Consider the following 23,004-nt stretch of genomic DNA (forward strand, 5'->3'; position numbering starts at 1 on the left):
ATTCAGTTTCTTAAATAGCCGCTTTAATGTCCGTCCAAACAAATGGGCCACATTAATTATAACAGACCGTGACATTCGTTATAAATTTATTATGAAAATGCTTGCTGGGTCAGTTGTCAGCAGAAATTACGATGCGTTTAAATGTCGACATGAGTTTCACTTAAATTTACACTCAGCTATAGCTAAAAAAAAACCTCTTAAACCATGCGTAAATAACGCATAATGCAGCTTTTGTTTTATTTTTAATTGAATACTCATGAAATCGATATGAATATCGAACAGCCATAACTTCCGCCAAGCACAGAAGGTATCCGTATGGCGTCTTGTGTGCTTTATACACAACAAATATTTGCGCACCCAGATTGTGTGACCATTGGTGGTCCGGGAGGGGCCGGGCCCAGCGCAGCATGCAAATACGCGTAATCAAAGTGGAATGCACTAACATTTGGAGCTCTGCAGCAAGGCACCCGCTGACGTCATGGTTAATGCGTTGATGAGTTTCTGCGTGGCGCTTAATTAACGTCGCAGCCCAGCGCAAACAAAATGGCGGCGAGGCGAAGTTCATTTTAAAGCAGCCCCTGAAAGCATGCAGCATATATTTTTACTCGATTGAGGGTGTTAAGCAAATTTTAGGCGATTCAGCTGTGTTTAATTAAATCTTCTGTAAAAAATCAGCTATAAATTGGAAAATATTTTGCCAAGTAAAGTTCCTTTCAGACTACTGTCATTACTCCAGCACAACTAACCCGATTTTAATGCTTAATTCACTTGATAAGTTATAAGAGCTTAAGCTAGTTTTCTGTCTGTTAAATTTGTGACATCCCCGCAAAATTCTACCGGAAAGGGATCTCTCCATTGGGAACATAAAAAGTTTCTAGGTATCTGAAAGCATCATCTAAGTAACTTTTTCCTTATTTTCATTCCAACTGTTCTTGTGTATTTTCCATTTAAGTTTCGCTTTAGTTGCTAGTTCCACTGTCACACACATAACTGACTGCACTTAATTCAATTAAAGTTATTTACAATCTGGTTAAATGGTGCGGTTCTATGTAGCTGGATTCAGTTTAATACCCCATTCGCAATCCTATTTTCGTGCTGCAAATTCGATGGTTGTTTTTTTTTTATTGACATTAACGCTTATGTGGCCAATAGCCACGCCCACGAACATGCGCGCGCGCTCGCTGCCCAAATTGATTTGGCAAATGTTCTGTCATCATCATTATCAGCTTGGCTGGAAAAGTGGCAATGTCATTTTGGAAAGTGGCACCGCAAAATGTCAGCAGCAACACGCAACAACGGCCACAGGCGACACGCAGCAAAAGGAGCCGAAACAGGCACAGAAATGGGAGCCAGAAAAGGAAAAAACGGAAGGCGAACCGAAATGGAATCCGAAGCAGCTGTGGTTACAATGCCAGTTTATGTGTGGTGGTGGTGCTAGTGGTTGCCCATTGTGGCCAACTATGTGGTGGCTGACAACAGCAGTTGGGCACATGCATTTAGTCCATTTGATGGAGTCAAATGGGCGAGGAATCAAATGCAGTCCCTGTTGCAGTGGTAGTTGCACTAGCTGCTATTACGGTTCCATCTGCATCTGCGGTTGCACTTTAATTTGCCATCAGGGCAACGGTAAATTGGCTTAGCCGCAACGTAACTGAATTTTATGTTGCTCGATGGGTTAACCAAACGGAGAACTGACACCAACGGCATTTGTGCACGCACATCCACAGGCGAATTTAATAAACAATAATTAAGCATACGCCCCCGAGTACGTGCCGTACTAAGTAAACAGCACAAAAACAGCGAAAACAACTGTAATGCAATTCAATTTGATGGTTTATTGCAAGAATAATAAAAACCAACTATATATTCAGCTATATAAATATACTCTAAAGTAAATATCAAGCGGTTTTCATGGGTTTGGTGAAACGGCATCCGGAATTTAAATAACAAACTGATTTTTGTCACATTTACAAACAGATACGCGCATTTTCGCATGAGTGTGTGTGCGTGTGTGTGTGCGTGTGTGTTTGCGTGTATGTGTGCCATAAGCCAAATGAAGTCATTGCCAAGCTGTCATAGAAACTGTTTTCTTTTTTTTGTGGCCCTGTAGTCATAAAACTGCCAGTGAAGGGTATTATGACGTTAAACAAATGTACGTAACATATAAATGCAAAGGTATTCTCTAAAGTTCCAGAGAAATTTTCGATGAGGAACAGAGCAAAGTTTCTGAATTCATATTTTGCCTTCGTGTATCTGACAAGTCCTAAGTTAAATAACATCATATAGTCAAGGATTTTGTTTTCTTTTATTGTGATAATCCATTTTTGTTTTCTCCACTTTCGGCTATAGGGTATCTGCTGGTTGAGCTACTCTTTAACTTTTGAATAAACCGTTCTAGTTTGTTACTATTTGATTATATTTAGTATTTTTGGCATGCCAGTCACAGCGGATGTTGTGTCTCTGAACGTGACACAGCCGTGTGGGTAGACCCACCAAATAGATAGGCCTATAAACACGCCCCCCCCCACACACACACACACATACACATGCAAAGTATGAGTGGGAGCGGCATATGTAGATAGCTATTAAACACGAAAGTCGCTTAAATTAACGCGTTGGCATCTAGGAAAGCGACAACGGCGGGTGAAACAGGGCAGGTTAATTTGGAAAATGTGCTCAAAGCCAGGACGTAGACATTGTTGTAGACACAGTTGGCCTAACAAGAGTTGGCAGCTTGTGTGATTGGGGCAGAGCCCACCTCAAAGGGTGTCAACAGCGACCGAGGACAGCTGAGTTGTTAAGTGTCTACTTGTTTAAACCATCAACAACAACAACAACAGCAGCATGAAAGGTAATCAACTTGGCCTCTATTGTTATTGTTATATGTTAGCTTTGGTTAACTTTTAAATGTGGAATAGCTATTGTATGGATATAAGGAGAGAGAGACAGCGCAGCTAGGGGCCACATTTGGTTGACTAAACATGGCAATCAGTGTATAGCCCTTTTGGTAATTCCAGTTTCCAGTTTCCATTTCAGTTACAGTTCGTGAAGCTGCCTTTTGCCAACTTGTTGGCCTTTGTTTTTGTGCTCTGGAACAAAATGAAGATAAATGTTTGGCTGCGCCGAGCCCAGAATGGTCACAAATTGTGCTTAGATAACTAATGGAAATGCCAGGGCGCCTAAATGCTGGCACATTTTGAGTGGCTTAACTGGTTGTTAGTCAGTTTGACAGGGCTTTAAGACAGCCCGGTTCTGGACGCATTTAAAGCGTCAAGCTGTTGCCCCCAATATCAAAATTACAAATGCAAATCAAACTGTCCGATCTGCTTGGTTCCGGTGCTGGACTGGATTTGCCTTTGGCTTCCATGTGCTCAGTGGCTCGCTGGCTCGGTGGCTCGATGGCTCTGTGTCCATGCCATATACACGCCCAATAGCCTGCGGGGGCCCGCCAGGATGTAAGAGTAATGTGCAGAATGTCAGGCATGCATAAATTATTGCTGTTGTTGCTGCTGTTCTTGCAATTACTGTTGTTGTTCTGCAGTTATTAAATGCATTTCAAGCTCGAAATTAAAGCTCTGGCACGTTCTTTTAGTTGACTGCAGTACAATAACTAAACTGAATTTGATTAAATTGAATACAGCAAAGGCAGCAGTTAAATTTACTCTGAGTGCCACTCTAATGTCCAGTCCTGTGCTTCAAAGGAACATTTCCTGTTTGTGCTTTATTGTTAGACTCTTTTTTAGAGTAGTGTAGGGTGCGTGCTTCGTGCTGTACAAAATGAGAAACAGGAACACAAGCATTTACGAAAGTACATTAATTGGTGCAATTTCTTAAAGCCATAATCTACAGTCGTGCGCAAGAATATTGGGTATACCTTGCAGTTTTTGCTATGGATATGATATTACAAATCCCTAGCAAAGCATATCCTATAGACTGGATTACGAAAACTTTTAATCAACACAAATTTCGTGATTCTTGTTCGTGCGTGCCTTTAATATCTCTGCCAATTTACAAAATCCGACAGGCGCCCATCTCTATTCCATAATCTCCAGAACTCCAGCTACATATGTAAATATAACATGAGCTGCGAGTGGCTCCGAAATATGCAACTGTTGAGTTCCTCATGTTTATTTGCCATAGAAACTTGCACATAAAGCACAAAAAGGGGAGTCTTTTATGTTTAGGGAAAATGCTAAAGTGCTGCTGACATAAATTAGACAGAATGGTAGACAGACAGTCAGCGAGACGGACGGACATTGAGATGAGCAAGCAAATTGCACAAACGCTAATAAATAATCTCTTATGTTGTGCACAACATGTCTTGCATTTCATAATAAAATATGTATGTTAGTTGAAATCCTTTTTAACTCGTCCCTGCCTGTCATCTGCATACTCTTTGGCAGCTAACAACATTTTGCACTCTCATCTGCACAGCTGCTGACGGAACCTCAAACCCGAGCTTTCTGTATGGCTGGTAATTTGTTTCTATTGTTTGCAGCCTTTGTAGTTAATTAATGCTGCTTCTCCACACACACACACATACACCAAGAAACTTTAATACTTGTTATTTTATATGCATGCCAGGTCCTTAATAACTACAACAATGTTATAAGCAGCATATGAAACTTCAACTGCGTCTTTGTCTTGCCAACTGCTGCAGCTTCTGCTCCTGCTCCTGCTTCGAGTCCTGCAGGAGCAGCAGTTGCTGTTCAGCATAAAGTCAATTTGTAGTCGGCAGTCCATTGTGTATGCAGCTGCATTGTATACAGCAAATTATGTTTATCAAGTAAGAGAAAAAAAGATGAAAGAACAACAAACTGCACTCAGACGAATATATAACACCCTTGCCCATATGGTATATAGCGCATATATTAGCTATTTGATATGCCAATGGAATTTCGAACTAAGGTATCTTTACTTGTTTAATCAGACGAAGATTGAAACGAGGAAGCTTCTTAGATGATTACAACTCCAGGAATTTACTTCATTTGAGATATGTCTGTTATTGTAGAAGTAAATGTGGCATTTCTAGCATGAGCCTGGCTTTTTGGTTTGCTGTCTTTGGTGTCATGTAAGTATCCAAATGAATTAATGTCTCCAGCATATTAATGAGCAAAGTCCCTTTTCAGCAACTGCTTAAATTAATATGCTTAGTTAACATGCGAGACGTCACAAATTTGTCGTAGTTACGATTCTGCGAGTACCAGAGAGTAGATAAACCCATGTTGACAAATACAATGGATAAATCCAGAATAAGGATGTCACAGCTTATGTTCTGGCTATAATCTGCCTTGTTTCATTAGCTGCAGATTTATGATTAAGCTAATTTTCTGGCCTTGCCCTTAAGCTGTAATATGTATAAAATGTATATAAATATATAGAAAATACTTATCTGCGCAGCTTTCCGTCTTCATCAGTAAGATATATAGTATGAATATAACTTAGGTCTTTGTGTTACCTAAGAACTGATTATTTTAAAGTACCCCCCGTGAGGATATACTCTGCATCAGCTTGGCATTTTATTAGAAAACATGCTGTTGCTTGCTGCAGCCATATGTATGCTCAATATTGTTCATACGCCCCGTGGCTCTGCAGAAAAAGGCAAGTTTTTCATTTGCACACTGAAAGCTGAAGTCTAGTGCCATGTTTAAGTTTTATTGAAAATTGATTTTCAGTTAAAACGAAACATAACTCTATTATTGTTGAGAGTTGAAAACTTTTACAATAACCATACAGTATATACGTATATTTTTGTAAAATTTCATATTGAATTTGTATTGCTTTTTTCAAGAGTACTCGAAACCTTTTGACTTAATATATATTGCCGTATTGATTTGAATTACCGAACATACGGGCTGCATTGATGCCTAATGAAATACGGATGGGACCAACGCCCTCAGGTGCCACATTTATAACCTTGACGGTAAGAAAAAGACGCTAGCCACGCCCCTTAAAAAGCTGCTGTGACGCCCCTGGCAACCTGTTCATATTGATTACCCCGAAGCGATTGCGTTTGCCACTGATTTGCATTTAAAATGAAGGCCGCAGCAAAAATTTAATATGTATTCAAATACGTTGTGGCATCTGAAAATATCACAATTCGCGTGGCCCGCCTGCCCCTTGCCCTCTGACCCTGACCCTGGCCCTGGCTGGCAGCCAGGCTGTAAGGCTGCTTGATACTAATTAGAAATGACTTTGCTGCGTATTAATGTCCCATTAAATATTTCATTTGATTTGTTTTGCCTGTTATTAAAATTCAATTTCAAGTGTTTACGTTCTATTCTTGTCAACTGTTTACACACAATTCGTGAGACGCAGCCATAATTCGAAATAAATTTGTTACGACCATAAAACGTAAAAAACAAGGGATAACAGGGCCACGCATATATGGGCTAAGCTTAGGCCAAGATTTATGCCCCGTGGCAGACTTGTTATCTATTTGGGCTGGCTTAAACATAAACAAAGGATGCGGCTTGTGAGCCAGGCCCAGGTAAGCTGCTTGGCTGGCAGCTGGCAAATGGCAAACATTTCACTTTTGGAGGTACGCAATTGTTGCCACATTTAAGCGGAAATTGTAAGGCATTTGGCAACAGTCGGCAGTTCATTGTGCGGCAACCACCGCCGGCTGATTGCCTCAAATATTTTACAGCCGTCTCTCAGCTGCGGCTGACGTGCTGCTAAGTGCGTGACGCGTGCCGCGAAAAGCCAGCTATAAAATGTCGTATAAAAATATCAATTGCCGCAAATAAATGATATATAAGGCAGTATTTCTAGCTTAATAAATGTATTTATCTCTATGTAGGCCTTCGCTTAGTTAAAATAGAAATCTCAACGGATTTGCGCATCAAACATTTTCCGAGCATTCAAATTTTTGCCACGAGCTGCGGATTTGCCAGACGTTTGTCCCTTTGAAGTTGTTGGGTCGTCTGTGCTGGGAATTGGGAATACGTGTAGTAGCTGGCATATGCGAATGCTGCTCCATTTGTATCATTTATTATTGACTGGCGGTCAAGTTGAATGACAGCTGGGTGGCCGACAGGCGAGTTAATAAGATGCGGGCGCAATGATCAAAACTATCCTGGGATTCACATTTGATTGCCTGACCAACTTTTCAGGCTCTTTCAGTTTAACAATGGACTGAGGACGTTTTATTCAGCAAAACTTTAAAGCACAATCAACTCAAATTTCCTTTACTCTGTCATCTGGCTTCCATCCGCATTTTTGTCGCCATGCGGTCTGTCCCGCGCAGTTGATGCAATGAGACAAACATGCTAAATAGCTGTGCATATTTAACACTAAAAATGTTGCACAAATTGTTTAACACGGGCAGCTGCAGCGAAGAGTTGCAAAGAGTTGGGGCCAAAAGAACTACAACGACAATGGGGAAACAACAACAAAAAGAGTATAGGGAAGTAAATACTGTCAGGCAAAAGGATGAGAGCGAAAGCAAATGATTTGTATGGAATTAAAATTTGTGTCTGATGTACTATAAGAATACCCCTTACAAATTATAGGAAAAATTTAATGAATTATTTTGAATTTGTATTTAACATTTCCCTCAACTAAATAACATTTAAGAATAAAACTTCTTACCGAATGAAAAGTTTAATTTGCCAAAAAACACTTTTAATTAGGATTTGTATGAATAGTGAGTGAGTTTTTATTGATTAATAAATAACTAAAACATAACTCAAAAACTATCTGAACCCAGCTCCAAGCATTTCTTGGCTTACTTGTAAATTCGCTCACTTATTATTAATTTAACAATGAATTATCTATAAATTTTAATATATAATTATATGTTTCACATTTGTTGCATCCACCCCTTTGCCACTTGGCCTACAGGGTATAGGGACACAGAAAGTTTGTTGTTACAAATTTTCCAAATTAAAAGTTGCAGGGTGTACCCAAGCAGCAGCCGCCGTGGGAATTGCCGAGAGGAGCAGCGGAAGAGCTGCTCTGGGACCCAAAGAACGGAGCTTGATCCACCGAACCCTAACCCTAACGAAACTCGAATACGAACTCGACGTAGAGGCCAACCCAAGCCCAAGCCCGGCCAATTCGACCCAGTCATGCAGTTAAGCAAACAAATTCTCGTGTGGGCGTCGCTGGGCGTGGCAGTGCAGGCAGTTTTGCGAATTGTTGTACATTGTACGTTGCACGTTGCTTTTGTGTGCGTCCTTTGGCGTTGAAACTGGCGCCGTTTTCCATCAAATTTGCACCGGGGTCTGCTGGTGGCAGGATTTATACCAGGCGCCGCAACACTCCCTGTGTTACTCCCCGTTGCCCCCTCTCCCAGAGAATCTTGCAATATACTCATTGAAATTTTTATGCCCAACGGACGCGGCGGAAGTTGCAACTTTGTCAATTTGTTGGTATCACTCGTAACGGGCAATTGATGGATTTAATTGCAGGTTGTGTAATGTTGAGCGAGCCTGGATTTGTAATTGTTTTATATTTCATTAGTGATGTGAATAATGCAGGCGCCACTGCAATTTGTATATTTCAGTTATTAACATCCCTCTGCTGATGTATCTTAAATGAGCTCCAACTGCAAATGAAATGAGCGCGAAAATTGCGACAGGTGAATGAAATTCGCGGAAAATGTGTAATTTGTTTAACTGATTTCTATGGAGCAATTAAACAAATATTTATTTAATTTTAAAACTAGCTTGAAATTCTGTAAGCAATTTAAAGATAATTCATTTCCAGAATCTAAATTTATTCTGTACTCTTGGGAATCCAAATATATTATTAAGGCATCAGCCAAACCAGTTGGAATCGATCTATATATTTTTAAATCCCTACGTACTTGGCTGCCATTAAAATAAATATAAGTACACAAAAACTGGCGTTGCTTTCTGCTTTTGTTACTATTTCTTAACTCTCTTTTGTTATGGCTCTTAAAGTAGCACAATGAAAAGCTTCAACCACAACTTTTTGCCTCTGATAACGTTACAAGGAAAAACTTCAAAAGCCTAGAGGGCAGGCTTAAGGCGTCCATTTCCTTCTCCTTGCTCGCCATTCTACAATTCCGACCCGCTGAAGCACACTTGAGACAGGTAGCAGGTCGCAACAGGACTACCAGAATGAAAAGCGCAAACTTCATGTTTGCCTGTATAGTACACACAGAGCATAATTCTATGTAAGCAGGCAAGCAAAAAATTCAACTCGAAAAAGCAAAAGCCACTGGGGACATGAACATCCAAATGCCATACACAGCTATGCACGAGCAACTTTTGCGAGAGTCCTGCTCCAGCCCAAAGTGTCTGCCCACAATGGCCAATAAGCAATGACAATGCCACAATGCGAATGCAGCAAGAACAGCTGCCAGGCCATATCGTATGACTGACTGCCAGTTGCTGCTCCCGGGCCATGTCGATGGCCCGGGCTGACTGAGAGTTGCCTCTCTGCATCGGATGGCAACGTCAATGCCAAACACTTTATCAAAAGTGCAGAGCGCATAAATCAAATTGTGCCCGCAGCAGCAGCTGCACCAACTGACACTTGCACATGAATTGTTGAACTCTGCCACCACCCAAAAATGCAATCAATGTTCGATGGTTAAGCCATTAAAAATGCCTGGTTAAGCAATTGATTGCTCTGAGTGAAAACGTTCAACTATGAGCTCTGGCCTCTGACAGCTTAAGGGTATGAACAGAACAGAACAATCAGAATGTTTAAAGTGACATAATATTCTCATAGTAGAAGTTGAATAATAATAACATAAGAATAATGATGATGATATTGAAATTATGGTAATAAAAACTGAATGACATGCTTTTAACATATAAGAACTTAACATTTCAGCTCGAATTAACGTTGTTACTGTTGTGACTGTTAAGTAGACAGAGTTAGAGAATGAGTTTGTTGCTGTAATTACATTTATCTGTTTTTGATTAAGAAATAACATTTTGATAACAGGAAAATAATAAGGGAATTAAGCAATTAAGGCTTAAGTCTAAGAAACAAGAACGAGAATAAGTATTTAATGGCTTAACAGCTTGCCCGAACAACTCGTCCTTGAATATGCTATTAACAGGTAAAGCGCCATTTTATTAAGCTGTAATTCAATTAGCTGCGCTTTTGGCAACAGCTCTTTAACAAACTCATGAAGAACTAAAACTCGTTTATCTTCTTTTTGGGGACAACGCAAGTTTTACCCATTTGACAGGAATCTCAGTGTGGCAGGTGGAGCTGGCAGGTTGAACAACTAGAAATGACTTTGCGCTTTTGACAATGGGGCGCCAAAAAAGTTTTTTTTTATTTTGTTGCCTGTCAGTTGCACAAACACACGCATGTACACAACCTGTCAAGGTGTTAAATATTTTTTGGCGAAAAAAAAAATCAGTTTACAGTTTTCCGACTGGCCCGGTAATTTGGCAGCTCTTCAGAGGCTGCGCGCCCCTCAATTAGCCTGAATTGCCTGCACATTTCAGATACAACTTCAATTTTCAAGTATCTGTTGAATATGCAAATACGTGATGCAAAGCTGCGAATTTGCGAATTTGCAAGTCCGCATTTGCACTCGCATTCAAATTCCAAAACTCAATTCAAATTCAAATTCACAATTTTATTTTGCGCAACGCGCCTGATTAGCTTCATTATGCAGCATTTTCGAAAAGCCATTTTAAGCTGCGCCGTGTGCGTGTGTGTGTGTGTGAGTGTGTGTGTGAGGCTGTGTGTGATCACATTTTGAAATTTTAAAGCCATGCCAAACTGCTTAATTAGTATGCATGTCACAGGCGTGCGAAACGAGCGGCACGCCAGCTGTTGCGACGGCTTACAAAAGGCTCAATGCCAATGCCAAACACACACACACACACCCGCAGCAGAGTGTGTTGGCCGAAAATAAGAGTTTTTTAGTGGCCATCCATAAAATGTCTAATTAGCCAGCGAAACTCAAGCAGTGTGTGACACGGTGCGTATGAGTAACGTGTTGTTAAGTTAAGCGGGCTTTTGTTGCTGTTGTTGCCGTTGTTTCAGCTGAACGCTCGATTGAGCCCTGACATTGTCACGTTTGCTATTTTAAAAATGAGGCATGCTGACAGTTTAAGTTGTTGCAACATTATTGGAAAGAGAGCAGCGTGTGGGGCATGCGGCTTGTGTCTGCGTGTGTCCTTGAGGCAGACGCTAAGACTTAGGCTAAGACGTGTAATGTAACAAAAAGCTAAGACAGGACCTTACCTAGAACCGAATATATTAAACAACGCGGGGGCAGCACAAAGTAATGCCAGGCAGCAATATTGTCAATTGGGAACTGTTAAAGCGGCCCTCGCAAGCGGCTTAGATTAATGTTAAGCTGCAGACACAAAAGGATTTTTGATAAATGATGTACCATTTTCTTACAAGCAGCTCAAGTTGTTGTTCTTTAAAGCACATGCACTTAAGCTAATTGCCAGCAGGGCCTAAAGTTCAATTGCAATGATTGCCAGGCTGGGTTGTGTGTGGGTGTGTGTGTGTGTGTCAGTATATGAAGTAGCTGTGCATACACACACATTAAATTGCTATTGGCTCAAAAACTAATTGACATGTCCCATATCCCATAAGCCCAGTCAAGATCAAAAGTAAACACGCAATGCAACGTGCAACGTGTTCGTTAGAGGACCTGCCTGCCTGCCCAGCCGAGTCTGTCAAAATGCCAGGTAAAACAGGTGGCAGGCTGAAATAGCAAGTGCCTGCAGTGGTCAGCTGCTGCACCAGGCTGCTAATCAAAGCATTTCACATAAATGCCATATTAAAGTAATTAAGTGCCATTGCCGCCCCAGTCCCAGTCCCTGTCCAAACGCCTGTTCCTGTGCGTATCACTGCCAGGACACTCATCCGCCAGCTCTCGCTCACATTTTTGGCCTGACTGGCAAAATAGCCTTATTGACTCATTAGCCGAGTTTTGAGTGTCATTAGCAGGGCTTTGCTAGCTGCCGACCAAAAAATTTTAATAAAAACAGCAAACAAATAAATTTGCATGGAAATGTAAGGGACAGCGCCGGGTCCAAGGAAGCCAGGACAATGCCGTCGGCAATGTATGCATAATCTTATCGAATGATTTAATTCTGCTTCTCTGCTGGGGCTGCTTCTGCTGCTGCTGCTGCTGCTGGTTCTCCTGTCAGTGGCAGTCGCAGGCTCTTTGCCATTTAGCTTTGTGATGCTTATCGCGTTATCCTGTGCCCAACCACTATTGTGAACCAAATGAGCTGTTTGTGTGTGGTGTGTGGTGTGCAGTGATGCCAATAATCGCTTTTAAAAAAATATAGCTAATTCTAATGTTAAAAAACGGCTAAATATAGCTAACTAAATTATCAAGGTTTTCATTACCACTTTTGCGTAGTTACCTTTGAATATTTTCTATTTAAGCAATCTATCTTATTTGTGCAAAGCAACCAAAAGAAGTCCTTTACATTGATATGGCACTTAAAAAAAGGTAAAGCGACTAAAAGGTGCACATACTTATAAAAAAAAAACGAACAAGCAAATAGCTAAATCAGTTTATTCATACAATTGCAGGCACCTGCAAGTTTCCGGTTTACGAGTTCTGAAAATAGCCAAAATCAGCTAGAAAACAGCTAAATTGGCAACTCTGATGCCGAGCCTCGACGTAAGCTGCCTCAGCCAATTACTTTCAGCTGCTGGCTGGCTGTCATGGTGATTATCTGTGCGCAACGCATACAGTTTACAGTTTTTACTTGCGTTTTCGGGCCTGCCTGGATGTGTGACATAAACAGTTTTACATGTAACACGCACACACCCTCACACCCACACACACTCACACACACACATGATTCAATTTACCATTTGGTGCTTGAATTATTTGTCAAGTGCGCCTTGAAACAGGCGCAAGTGCTTTTTATTAACAATTATTGCGTTGATTTCGCACTGTTTTTCATTTTGTATGCTACACTTTTCTGAAAAGCCTCTCGACTGTTAACCCCTTGTGTCGAACAGGATTTAGGGCTGACAACTGGCAATGGCTCCTTATTTTTACCTAACTGATTTACACTTCAGTCTCTGCTTGCTGTTTTTGTGCTTCCTCTTGCTGATTGCGCAAATCCCAGGCGACACTTTTGCGCAAATGCTGCAACTGCCACACAAAACGCTGCGAATTTTTCACACCATCCTTGTTGTTGTTGCTGTTGGTCCTGTATTGCACAATGCGAAAGTAGCTTAGTGTTGTTGTATTGAAACTGCTAGCTGGCAGGCGGATCCCGCAAAAAGGCTTAGCATTTAACAGGCAAAGCGGCTGACGATAAAAACCACTTTCAGCCAAGTATTTTGCAAATGGATTTTATGTTAGGTATCTGAGGGACAGAAAGAAGAAAGGAAACTTGAAAGCAATACAAAACTGACAGCCGCTGACTGAAAGTCAACATTCAGCTTAAGGCTGTGTCTTGGCCACTCATTATGCCCGACTAAGAGCCGTCTTTATTGTGTCGAAATTATGGAAAAAGAAAAGGTTAGGCAAACGGCAATCAATATCAACAATTTTAAAGCCACAAATATGCTAAAGGCATGACTGCGGTGTCCCATCCCGTCCCGTCTGTGCTATAAAAAGGCTCAAAAGAAGCTTCTCAAGAGCCAAGTATCAATAAAGGCCTTGTAAGCCGCAGGAAACCAAAACGAAACGGTGAAAGGTCCATGCAAAAAAATTAAATACAAAGGCCAAAAGTGAAAACAGCCAGCAGCTCGACTAAGACTTACCCTGTGCAGCGCATAGCCATTTAATCACATAACATCTTTACTTTAGTGTCCATATGTCCGCGACCTTTTTGCATAGAAAGAATGCCAAGGCGACAACTGACCCTCCCCGAAGTACAGGGGGTTCGTTTACTGCGCATATAACTAAAAATTTGCTGTGTGCGCTCGTAAAACTGGCAAAAACACGCCGAACCCTAAAAAGTGAAGGCCAATCGTTGTAGTGCAGGGGCAGGGGGTACGAAATTTAAATTCAAATTCAAACGCAACGCGTCAGTCGTAAACTTAAAGCTATTCATTTCAATTTTTAAGCGCTCACTCAAGAACCGCGTCTGGGATGCAGGATGCGGCGGCAAAGGACATTTTGTTTTGTTTTTTTTTTTTGGGTTGCAAATCAATTACAGCCACAACTCCAGAAGAGACACAAACTTTATCCCACTCGCTGCCTCTATTTGAGTCTCTGCTGCCTGGAAGCAAGTTTTGATTAGCTTCCGCCCACGCAGCTCGGCGGACATTTGACGTCGACTGCGGCTCCGTGCCGCATCCGGGGCTGGATGTAATGCATGGGCTCGGGGGCCGTGTGGTTGGGCCTGCGCCGCTTGTTTGTCGCTTCGAGCAGGTAATAAAATAACAAAATGCTGTTTGCTGAATATATTTTTTTATTTTTTTTTCGTCTGCCTTAAATTTTTGTCAACTTTGCAGACTTTTCGCTGTCATGGCAGCCGTTTAATAAACACAAAAAACAACAACAAAATGGACAAGGAGCAGTCGACTCAACTGACGGCATCGGCAAAGCCAATGCGATGATTGCCCATGTCAAACTCAGTATAGTACTTGCCCAGAAACACATCGCCCAGTATCCAAAGCGGGCCACTAGGCGAGGGCAGATCCACGGCTATAAATGCCGAGGCGCACACGGTGCGATCCGAAAAGATGTCATGGAATACATAATCCTCTCCTTTCAACTCGAAGCGACGACCGCCCAGTGTAAAACTTAAGGTGGGCAGATGCGGCACCTGCTCGCAGGGCACAGAGAACTGGCCATAGGCAGCGGGCGTCCCGCCAATCGACTCGTTAATAAGAATGGCCTGCTCGTAGGGCACGGCCAGAAAGGAGGTGCCCGTATCGATGATGACCTGACATCCGTTCAGGCACAGCTGAAGTGGGCCAATGCGCGCCGCCTCCAGCTTAACCTGCCAATAGGCTCGATGCGTGACCGGCACATAGGTAAAGTTGCCGCGATAGTAGCGCGGACTGGAGCCGCCAAAGAAGAGGTATCCACCCTGGCGACTGCTGGCTACGCGGTTCAGATACACCGAGAAGACGGGACGCTTCAACAGGTTCTGCTCCATGACAGCATAAAACGGCGGCTTGATGTTCTGTATGGAGATGCCGCGATAGGCCAGGCCAAAGATGCCATCGAACTTGGCCGCCAGAAAGATGGGACCCGGCATATCCGTAGCCTCCGCGAACGTTTGATTGGCTATCTCCAGTCCCGCCACGCGCACCGTGTCCTGCGAGAGGTAGCCAGCCAGACTGCCGGACCCATACTGTATATCAAACTGTTTGCCATCCGACTTGTAGCTGCGCGAGCGTCTGGAGTTGTAGCGACTGTGTATCTGGCAGGCGAGCTTCTGGTGGCACGACTCCGATGGCACCCACAGATTCGCTGAGCCCGTGTCAAAGATGACGTTAAATTTCTGCGGGGGCGTGCCAATGCTGATGGGGCCAAAGTACTGCGCATCCAGGTAGTTGCTTAGCGGCACGTTCCGCACCTCAAACCCGCGCGCCCTGCCGCTATACTTGAGACGCAGCCGATCCATGCGTATGCCAAACTGTTGAAAGCGATGCCGCACCGAGGGGAACCGATGCAGTGGCACGCGATACAGTTGTGAGCGGCGACTCGCAGCCAGCAGCAGTGGCACCAGCAGCAGCAGCAGCAACAACAGCGACAGAAACTTCATAATGTAAGCGGCAGCAGCAGCTTGTATTTATTAATACACATAATATACTTGAGCTTGGCAAGAAAATCAGCTTCGTTTTGGAAGCTGATACGCTTGACTGTTGCCTTGTTATACAATAAATTGAAGTCAAATGTTGCTGTCGGCAGCTCAAATTTCCATGCATACAAATTTCACTTGAAAACGTAATTGGAAATGCGAGAGCTGCGTGCGAGGCATACGGTAAAAGGCACAAATTAAATTCAAGCTGTACACTCGAGCTCGTATTGATGGAAAACACGTTTTCACATGAGCATATTTCTAACAATAGCACAGCGTGAAAAGCGGAATATCAAAGAAAGCGTCTGCTCTCAAACTCCTCGACAGGCATTTCAAGTGTTGTTGCTGTCGCTTTGCTATGCTCAATTACAGCAAAGGTGACCCAGTCGTGATCTAGTTGTAATCAATCAAGCAAATGGATGCCAGCATTGCGCATACGCCCTGCTGTCTAAGCACAGCCGAAGTTCATTTTTGTGTAGCATACTTTTGAGGGCAGCGCCCAAATTGTGACAGATTACGAGTGGAAATCAAGACTTGATTTCGAGGTATGTGCTGTGAGCGGTAAATAAATGACTGAACTGGCCAACTCCGACACTTTCGGGCCATTAGCCACAAAGCATGCCAATCCAGTCAAGAGCGACAAGGCTGTAAATCACGCATTCGTCTACGAAGAGCGCTGACAAATGTGTTGCAATTAAAAAGGACACTGCGGCTAATTGCGACAACAACTACAACAACAATCGAGAAAGGGAGACCACCCGCTGCTGCTGCTGTCAATGGCAGCACTTACCACACCTGCCACACAGCTAATGGCCAAAAGCCAGACAGCAACAATACCTTCTGCTGCTATTGTTAACCGTTCTGCTGAGGGCTTGCCAATATTTAAGGGCAGGCACAATTAAATATGTACATCGCTTGATATTGACACAGCGAGCTGTTTGCTTTGGCCCGGCCAACAAGCCTTTGATGTGCCCCAGCCTGCAATTTAATTGACAGCGCCCAGTGGCCAAAAATAATGTGACGCAAATAACATTAAATAGTAATTGAAATTGCATTACTGCCATTAGCAGTTGGCCAGGCGTCAAGTCGACGCAGTTCTCATTGAATTAGGCCGCCAAAGTTTTGCCTGGCTGCCAAAGTTGTCTCTTCAGTTTAGGCTAAAAGTTTTCAACGAGTGTCAAACTCGAACCGACAACAAATTGTGTTACTGTGTGTGTGTGTGTTGGTGTGTGTCAACACTTGTTGCTTACTTGGCCGTATGCAAGCTGTATAAAAAAAAAGGTAAAAGGCTCAGGTGAAACGAATTTGAAACCGGAAATTGCGAGGCAGCATTTGTATCTTTTGATGCTTTCAAATTAAGTTTGCTCAAGCAACCGAAAAGTTTCACTTTTTTTGTTGTTTCTGCTTTGCTGCGCAAATGCTGTTTATAATGTGCCACATGCCGCAAGGAGAGATGCTGCAACGTGCCAGCTTGAAAGCTTATTGTGCCGTGCACTTGACCTTTTCCCAAGGCGTGTGGCATATCTAACTGCAAGGGCTATGCCACACACTTGCAGTGAAAACTTGCAACAACAATGAGCACAAGAAGTGGCAACAAAGTGCCGAAACAAAAGTGCTCTTATTTGAGTTTTAGTTTTGAGGCTGAGCTTTGAGCTAAGTCCCAAAAACCAATTAAATGACCAAAAGCAAAAAATAAAAAATAAACAAAACTTTACAAACGAAGTCACGCTGTGCCACTCCCAAAATCGCCCCACTCTTGTTTGTGCGTGTATTTATGTATTATTTAAACTTGGTCCTTGTGTGTTGTGTGGCCGCAAAAAGGTTTGCCCAACCCACCTCAGAAAACTTGGCCAACTTTTCAATGTACAACAAAAGTTCGAACTGCCGCCGGTTAAATATCAGATAGCATCGGGCCAAAGAACATGCCTAAAATAATATTTTAGCCGCAAAGTTTGTAGATACACGTCGAATGACTTGTTGCCCCATGAAATATCTAAAACAAGCCGCATTATTAATGGCCCAATTAGTGATTCAAGCAGGTTGCAACAGTTTTCCACTCGCTTGATTCTCTGCCTCTAACAGGAAACTTTAACGACGCGCAGAAAAGTATGCTACAAATTCAGCTGCCAGGCATTTCCCCAGCGAATTGCCTGATATTATTCTTATATTCCGGTATGCAAACAAATTCTGTGCCAGCTGCTGCAAATGTCACTGCAGCTGCTGCGAAATATGAATATATTGCCAATGCAGCGAGTCCTTAAGGAAAAGTTGCTGAAATACGGCACCAAGCTGCATTATAGTGTCAATTTCTGATGTTTTAATGGCCCACAATACAACACTCTAGCGATTGCTGCAGATGCTTTTACTCTCGACTTGGCTCCTTGAGTTTGCGAAAGCAGCTAAGTTTAACTAAGCAGCCTGTTGTTGACAACCCGTTAGCAACACTTGATAGCTTATTTGATTATGAGTTACTTAAGTCCTCAGCCACTTGCAATTATGCGAAATTTCAGCACATAACTGCATTAAAATTTAATTGCATAATCACGCGCCATTTATGAGCTAATCAACGCGTGCAGCTCTCTGAATACCCACAAATCAGCTTTATAGTTTAAACCAGTTTTAATGTGAATTCTTGCCGTTGCAGTTGTCGATGTTGCTGCTGCGGTTGTTGCTGCTGTTGTTGTTGCTCTTGTTGTTGATGTTGTTGCTATGATTGCTTTATGTGCACTTCTTGCTGCTGTTGCTGTTGCTCTTGTTGCTGCTGATGTTGCTGCTGTTATGGATTTTATTGCCGCTGCCGTTGTTATTTCTCAATATGTTGATGTTGCTGCTGCTGCTGGCTTATGTCTGTATTTTGTATTTTGGCTGCTCTTGTATTTGATAATGTTGTTGATGCTGTCTTAGCTGATGTTGCTGCTGCTCTTGGTATGGCAGTTAGTGATGCTGCAACACTGCTGTTGCCGTTGTTGTATATATTTCTGTTGTTGCTGCTGTTAAAATTGTTGCTGCTGCTGCTGTTGTTGCTCTTGCTGATGCTTTTGTTGCCGTTATGGGGTTTGCTTTTGCTGCTGCTGTTATAGCAGTTGGTCTATGTACTTATGTTGTTACTTCTATTTAATATTTGTACTGTCGCTGCTGCTGTGTTGGATAATGCTGCTGTTTTTATTGCTGCTCTTGATATAATAGTTAATGATGTTGCAGCTTTTGCAGCTCTGATACTGTTGTTTCGATTGCTGTTGCAGTTCATGTTACGGATGCCGACTGTCATTGCTGCCTGCTGCCGTCGGTATTGTTGTTCTTGATGTTGCTGCTGTGGATGTTGCCATTGTATTTAATTGTAGTTGATGCTGCTTCTGACGTATTTGTCGCTACCGCTGTGGGTACTTTCGTTTTTCTAGATGTTATTTTTCTTATATGTAATGTCTATGCTATTGCAGTTGTTGTAGTTACAGCTAATGCTTGCATAGTTGTTGCTTAAGTTGCTGCTGCTGCTTTAGTAGCTGCTGTTGCTGGTGCTGCTTTGAATACTGTCGTTATTCTTACTGCTGCCTGGCGCATTCAATCAATTACGTAAGCGATTGATCCGATGTCAAATGTTTTGCTACTTTATATTGATTGATTTTTCCTTTTGCCGCTTGAGCGACAAAATGTTGCTGAATTCTAAGGAGCCGCCGCAATTGTGCTCAAAATGTGGCACAAACAAAATGCTTCGCAGGCAGCTCGAGTGTAGACAAGTCATGAGTCGGCAACTTGAATTCTTGGAGAGTATTAATAGAAGAGCTATCAGAGTATTTAGTATGCATGACGGACAGCAACTCGAAAAGGAAAGCAGCAAACGCAAAGGGAAAATCCGTTAACACTTTTGCATACCCTGTAAACGTGAAACTGTTGACTAAGGGGGATTCCGAAATGAGAAGTTCTATAAGATACAATTCTATGTACTAATCAAATATTTATATCGATTCCAGAACGCCAAGAGATAGCATACTAGTTTGCATAAACGTTTATCAGACTGTGTAAATAGGGTATTACTTGAGTTCATTCTGACATCTCTGTGCCGGTCAGGTCTGTCCAATAAAACGTGAGACGCCCCTTGAGGCATATTGGCAATGGATATTGCAACATGGCAGCTCGTGCAACTTACGACACAGGCGACCAGGCTGCGTCTTACAATTTGCATATATACTCTTATAGGTACACAGCCGAGGGGCGTGCCGGAGAAGTGCGCCGTATTTCATTGGCTGCACGGCGGAAATTGTTTTTTAAACGTTAACGGACAGTGCTTCAAGTTGTCAGCAGCAGCCCGAAGCCGTCGACTAAAACTGAACAGAAACTTTCTTCACTAATCTCTGGACAGCAATGACATGCTTTTGGCCAGAGAGCAAGTATTTAATTAGCTATAACACAAGCAGCGCCTTAGGGAATGTCGGAAGGCCTGCCCGCCTGGCAGACAGTTAGCCAGTCAGGCAGGCGACTGCCACATCCGGAACTGGTGGCCCAGGCACATTTTCGTGGCAGTGAAGCGTGAAACCACGTCGAAAGAAATTCATTTTGTGGCCGGTAGATTAAAGAGAATTCCCCAAATGAGTTGCCAACTATGCGCCAAGTTATGCCCAGAGTTCACGCTTTAATGCCAGATACTCATCCATAAATAAGCGAGTTCAAGCATAATTAAAATGGATTTGCCGAGACGTGCCATAAATCACTGCACTCGCCGGGAAAGACAGAGACAAAGCGAGCAAGAGAAATGCCTACATTTGAGCTCTATTAATAAAGCTGCTGAAATGACTGCAATAAAAAAGAATCCAAGAAATTAAAACTGATAAGATGCCTTCCTATTCATTAAAAAGTGTAAATTTGTGGCGAATCGAGTTCGCTGAAACACTCTTTGAAACCGTATAGTTTGGCTTTACAACGCTACTGAGAAACTTTAATTGCTCAAATTTAATTACTCGGCTCGTTAAATTAAGCACAAGGGTTTTCGTTTCAGTAGAGTACATTAAGAGAAATACCCTGATTTCAATCAACATATACACATATTTTTTATCGTAAAGAAATTATTTGACTTCCCTTTGAAAATCACAAAAAAACTGGTTTATTTAATCTATATATAATTTAGAAAAACAGGAGAACGACGATTGATTTGGATGATTCTCAATGCTACAACGGTTAAGAAAAATTTGAAAAGTGTTTGAAATGTCGGGCAATGCCGAACAATTTCTTCTAATATATATTTTACTACATAACCGCGAGCGTGTTTGCCAACATTGCACTTATGCTAATCCCCTACATATTTTGCAGCTGCTCTTGCTCTAAAATCTTCCAGACGCAATGCTGTTTCACCCGGAAGCACTAGCTGGCGCTGGAGAGGCTGGAGGCCAGGGTCCAGGGTCATCATTTGCCACGACAATTGCCAAGCAACGGGTAAGCAATCCTAAATTGGCCAAGTAAACCTGTCTTTTTGTTAACATATGTTTACTTACAGAAGTATGCAACAGTTTTTAATGTATAAAATGCTGTCCTTCATAAATCTATACCAGTATTTTTCCGATGTGTATGCGTGTACAGTTTCACTTGAAACAAAAAAGTTGGCATGAAGTAGATTGTGTTCCCAGAAATTCGGGTAATTATTTAGCCTACAGCTGCTGAGGCTGCTGCTGATGTCGCTATTGTTAGCAAAGCTTTGACTTTGTAGCAACACTTTGGTGCCGTCAATTTGTGTGCTCTGCCGCTTGGCTGACCTTTAACATCATTTCAGCTGGCAGCGGTCGAGTGGGTAATGTGACTCACTTTTGATTATGCGGCAACTTAAATTATGCTCTTCGGGCCTCACTTAATTAAAGCGGCGCAAACATTTTGTGGATCCTCAACAGGCGGCAGCAATTTGAGCGTCTAAGCGACTTTTAATTGAGTTTCATTTCATACTCGTAAAGTTGGCCAAGTTCTTTTTTGAGGGCGCACAATTTGGTTAATTAAAATGTAACAATTGGCGTTGGCATTTTTGTGGCAGTTGCCAGTTGCCAGTTGCCAGTTGCCAGTGGTTATCTTTGTGCTGCGCCTTGCCACACATTTGGGGTGTGCGATGTCACTTTGCGTGGCACTGCCAGGTGGCAAATGTCCTTGCCACTTTCAAGCAACTGCACTTGACGTGTATGTTGCAAAGTGCCAAAAGTTATGCACATCATCAAGCGCGCAAGGGCGTGCCCCCAGCGGGATGAACCACAGCTACGCTAGACGCGTCAGTGCTTGGCCGTGTGGCAGCTGCCACACACGACTCAATTTGCAATTTGTGGCACAGTCTGTAAAATCGGTATTTATTATAACTAATTTGCATAAAAAACTTTGCAATTGCCGAAGCACATTTCGAATGCCAAAAACCACTTGGTCGCACAATAAATGTATATGCTGCCGCCCAGTTTCAGTATTATTATTGTTGTTCCGGCTGTTGTTCTGCTGTTTGTGGCATTTAAGTGCTTTGAACTTTGACTTTGTGGCATGCTGATATAATGTGCCCCAATTCATTCCCATTCGGTTAGGTGCATGCGAGGGCCACGCACTCGCATATTGCGCATACGCCACGTTTCCGATTCCACGATTTGCTTCCGGTTAAAAGTTTGCTAGCTGGCCTGTAAAAAGTATACCGTGCTCTCATTTTAACAAATATATTAAATATTTATGCACTTCATGTGGCTGCTGCTAGTGGAAATCTCATGTTTTACATTCAAATTGCCCTTCATATACGATAACCCAGCTCGACATCCCTTTGCCTGCATAACAACACACACAAAAAGGATGACTAAGTGCCTGCAGAAAGCAGTTCTGCTCCTAAAAATTTCCTTATCAGCTTTAACAGTCGTGTCGTTTCAGCAATTTCCGGCTAGCCGTACCCATTAAACTCAGAAACTATGCGAGATGTGTTCTGAAAATTTGCCAGTCTAACTTAAATAGTCGGTTTAACTTAAATATATTTTGCTGAAAAGATACAATAGGTGCTCCGAATGAGCGGCAACCGATTTTGTTGAGAAACTATAAGAATGGTAGTTTGGTAAGCAGATTCTTGTAGCTCTTAAAAAATGCTACAATAGTTTTATGCAGGGTATCTTCACGTCTAGCCCCCTCCTTTATTGCATTTGCACTTGTTTTATGCGCTGAGCCGCGCTGCTCATGCAATATTTATAGGCACTGGAATTTTATTGTGGCATTGCAATGCATTTTTATGGCGTCTGCTCTGCAGCAATGGTTTATTCATAAAGACTCAGCCGACAACTCGTGGCCTGCAACTTGCCAGCCAAGTTATTAAGCGAACCCTCTGTAA

General features: G+C 42.4%; 1 protein-coding gene across 1 annotated transcript; it reads right to left on the reverse strand.

Annotated features, from left to right (window-relative positions):
• Positions 1-14,330: 14,330 nt before the first annotated feature.
• LOC135432177 (lysosomal aspartic protease) lies at positions 14,331-15,710 on the reverse strand. Its single transcript, XM_064687704.1, has one exon. It carries the CDS (start codon positions 15,651-15,653, stop codon positions 14,463-14,465), a length of 1,191 nt encoding a protein of 396 aa, XP_064543774.1. The 5' UTR covers positions 15,654-15,710; the 3' UTR covers positions 14,331-14,462.
• Between the last annotated feature and the right edge of the window lie 7,294 nt (positions 15,711-23,004).

This window comes from Drosophila montana, unplaced genomic scaffold (assembly GCF_035044405.1).
Source record: "Drosophila montana isolate Dmon_TW-CO22-7 unplaced genomic scaffold, ASM3504440v1 contig_3200_1, whole genome shotgun sequence".
Classification (NCBI taxonomy): domain Eukaryota; kingdom Metazoa; phylum Arthropoda; class Insecta; order Diptera; family Drosophilidae; genus Drosophila; species Drosophila montana.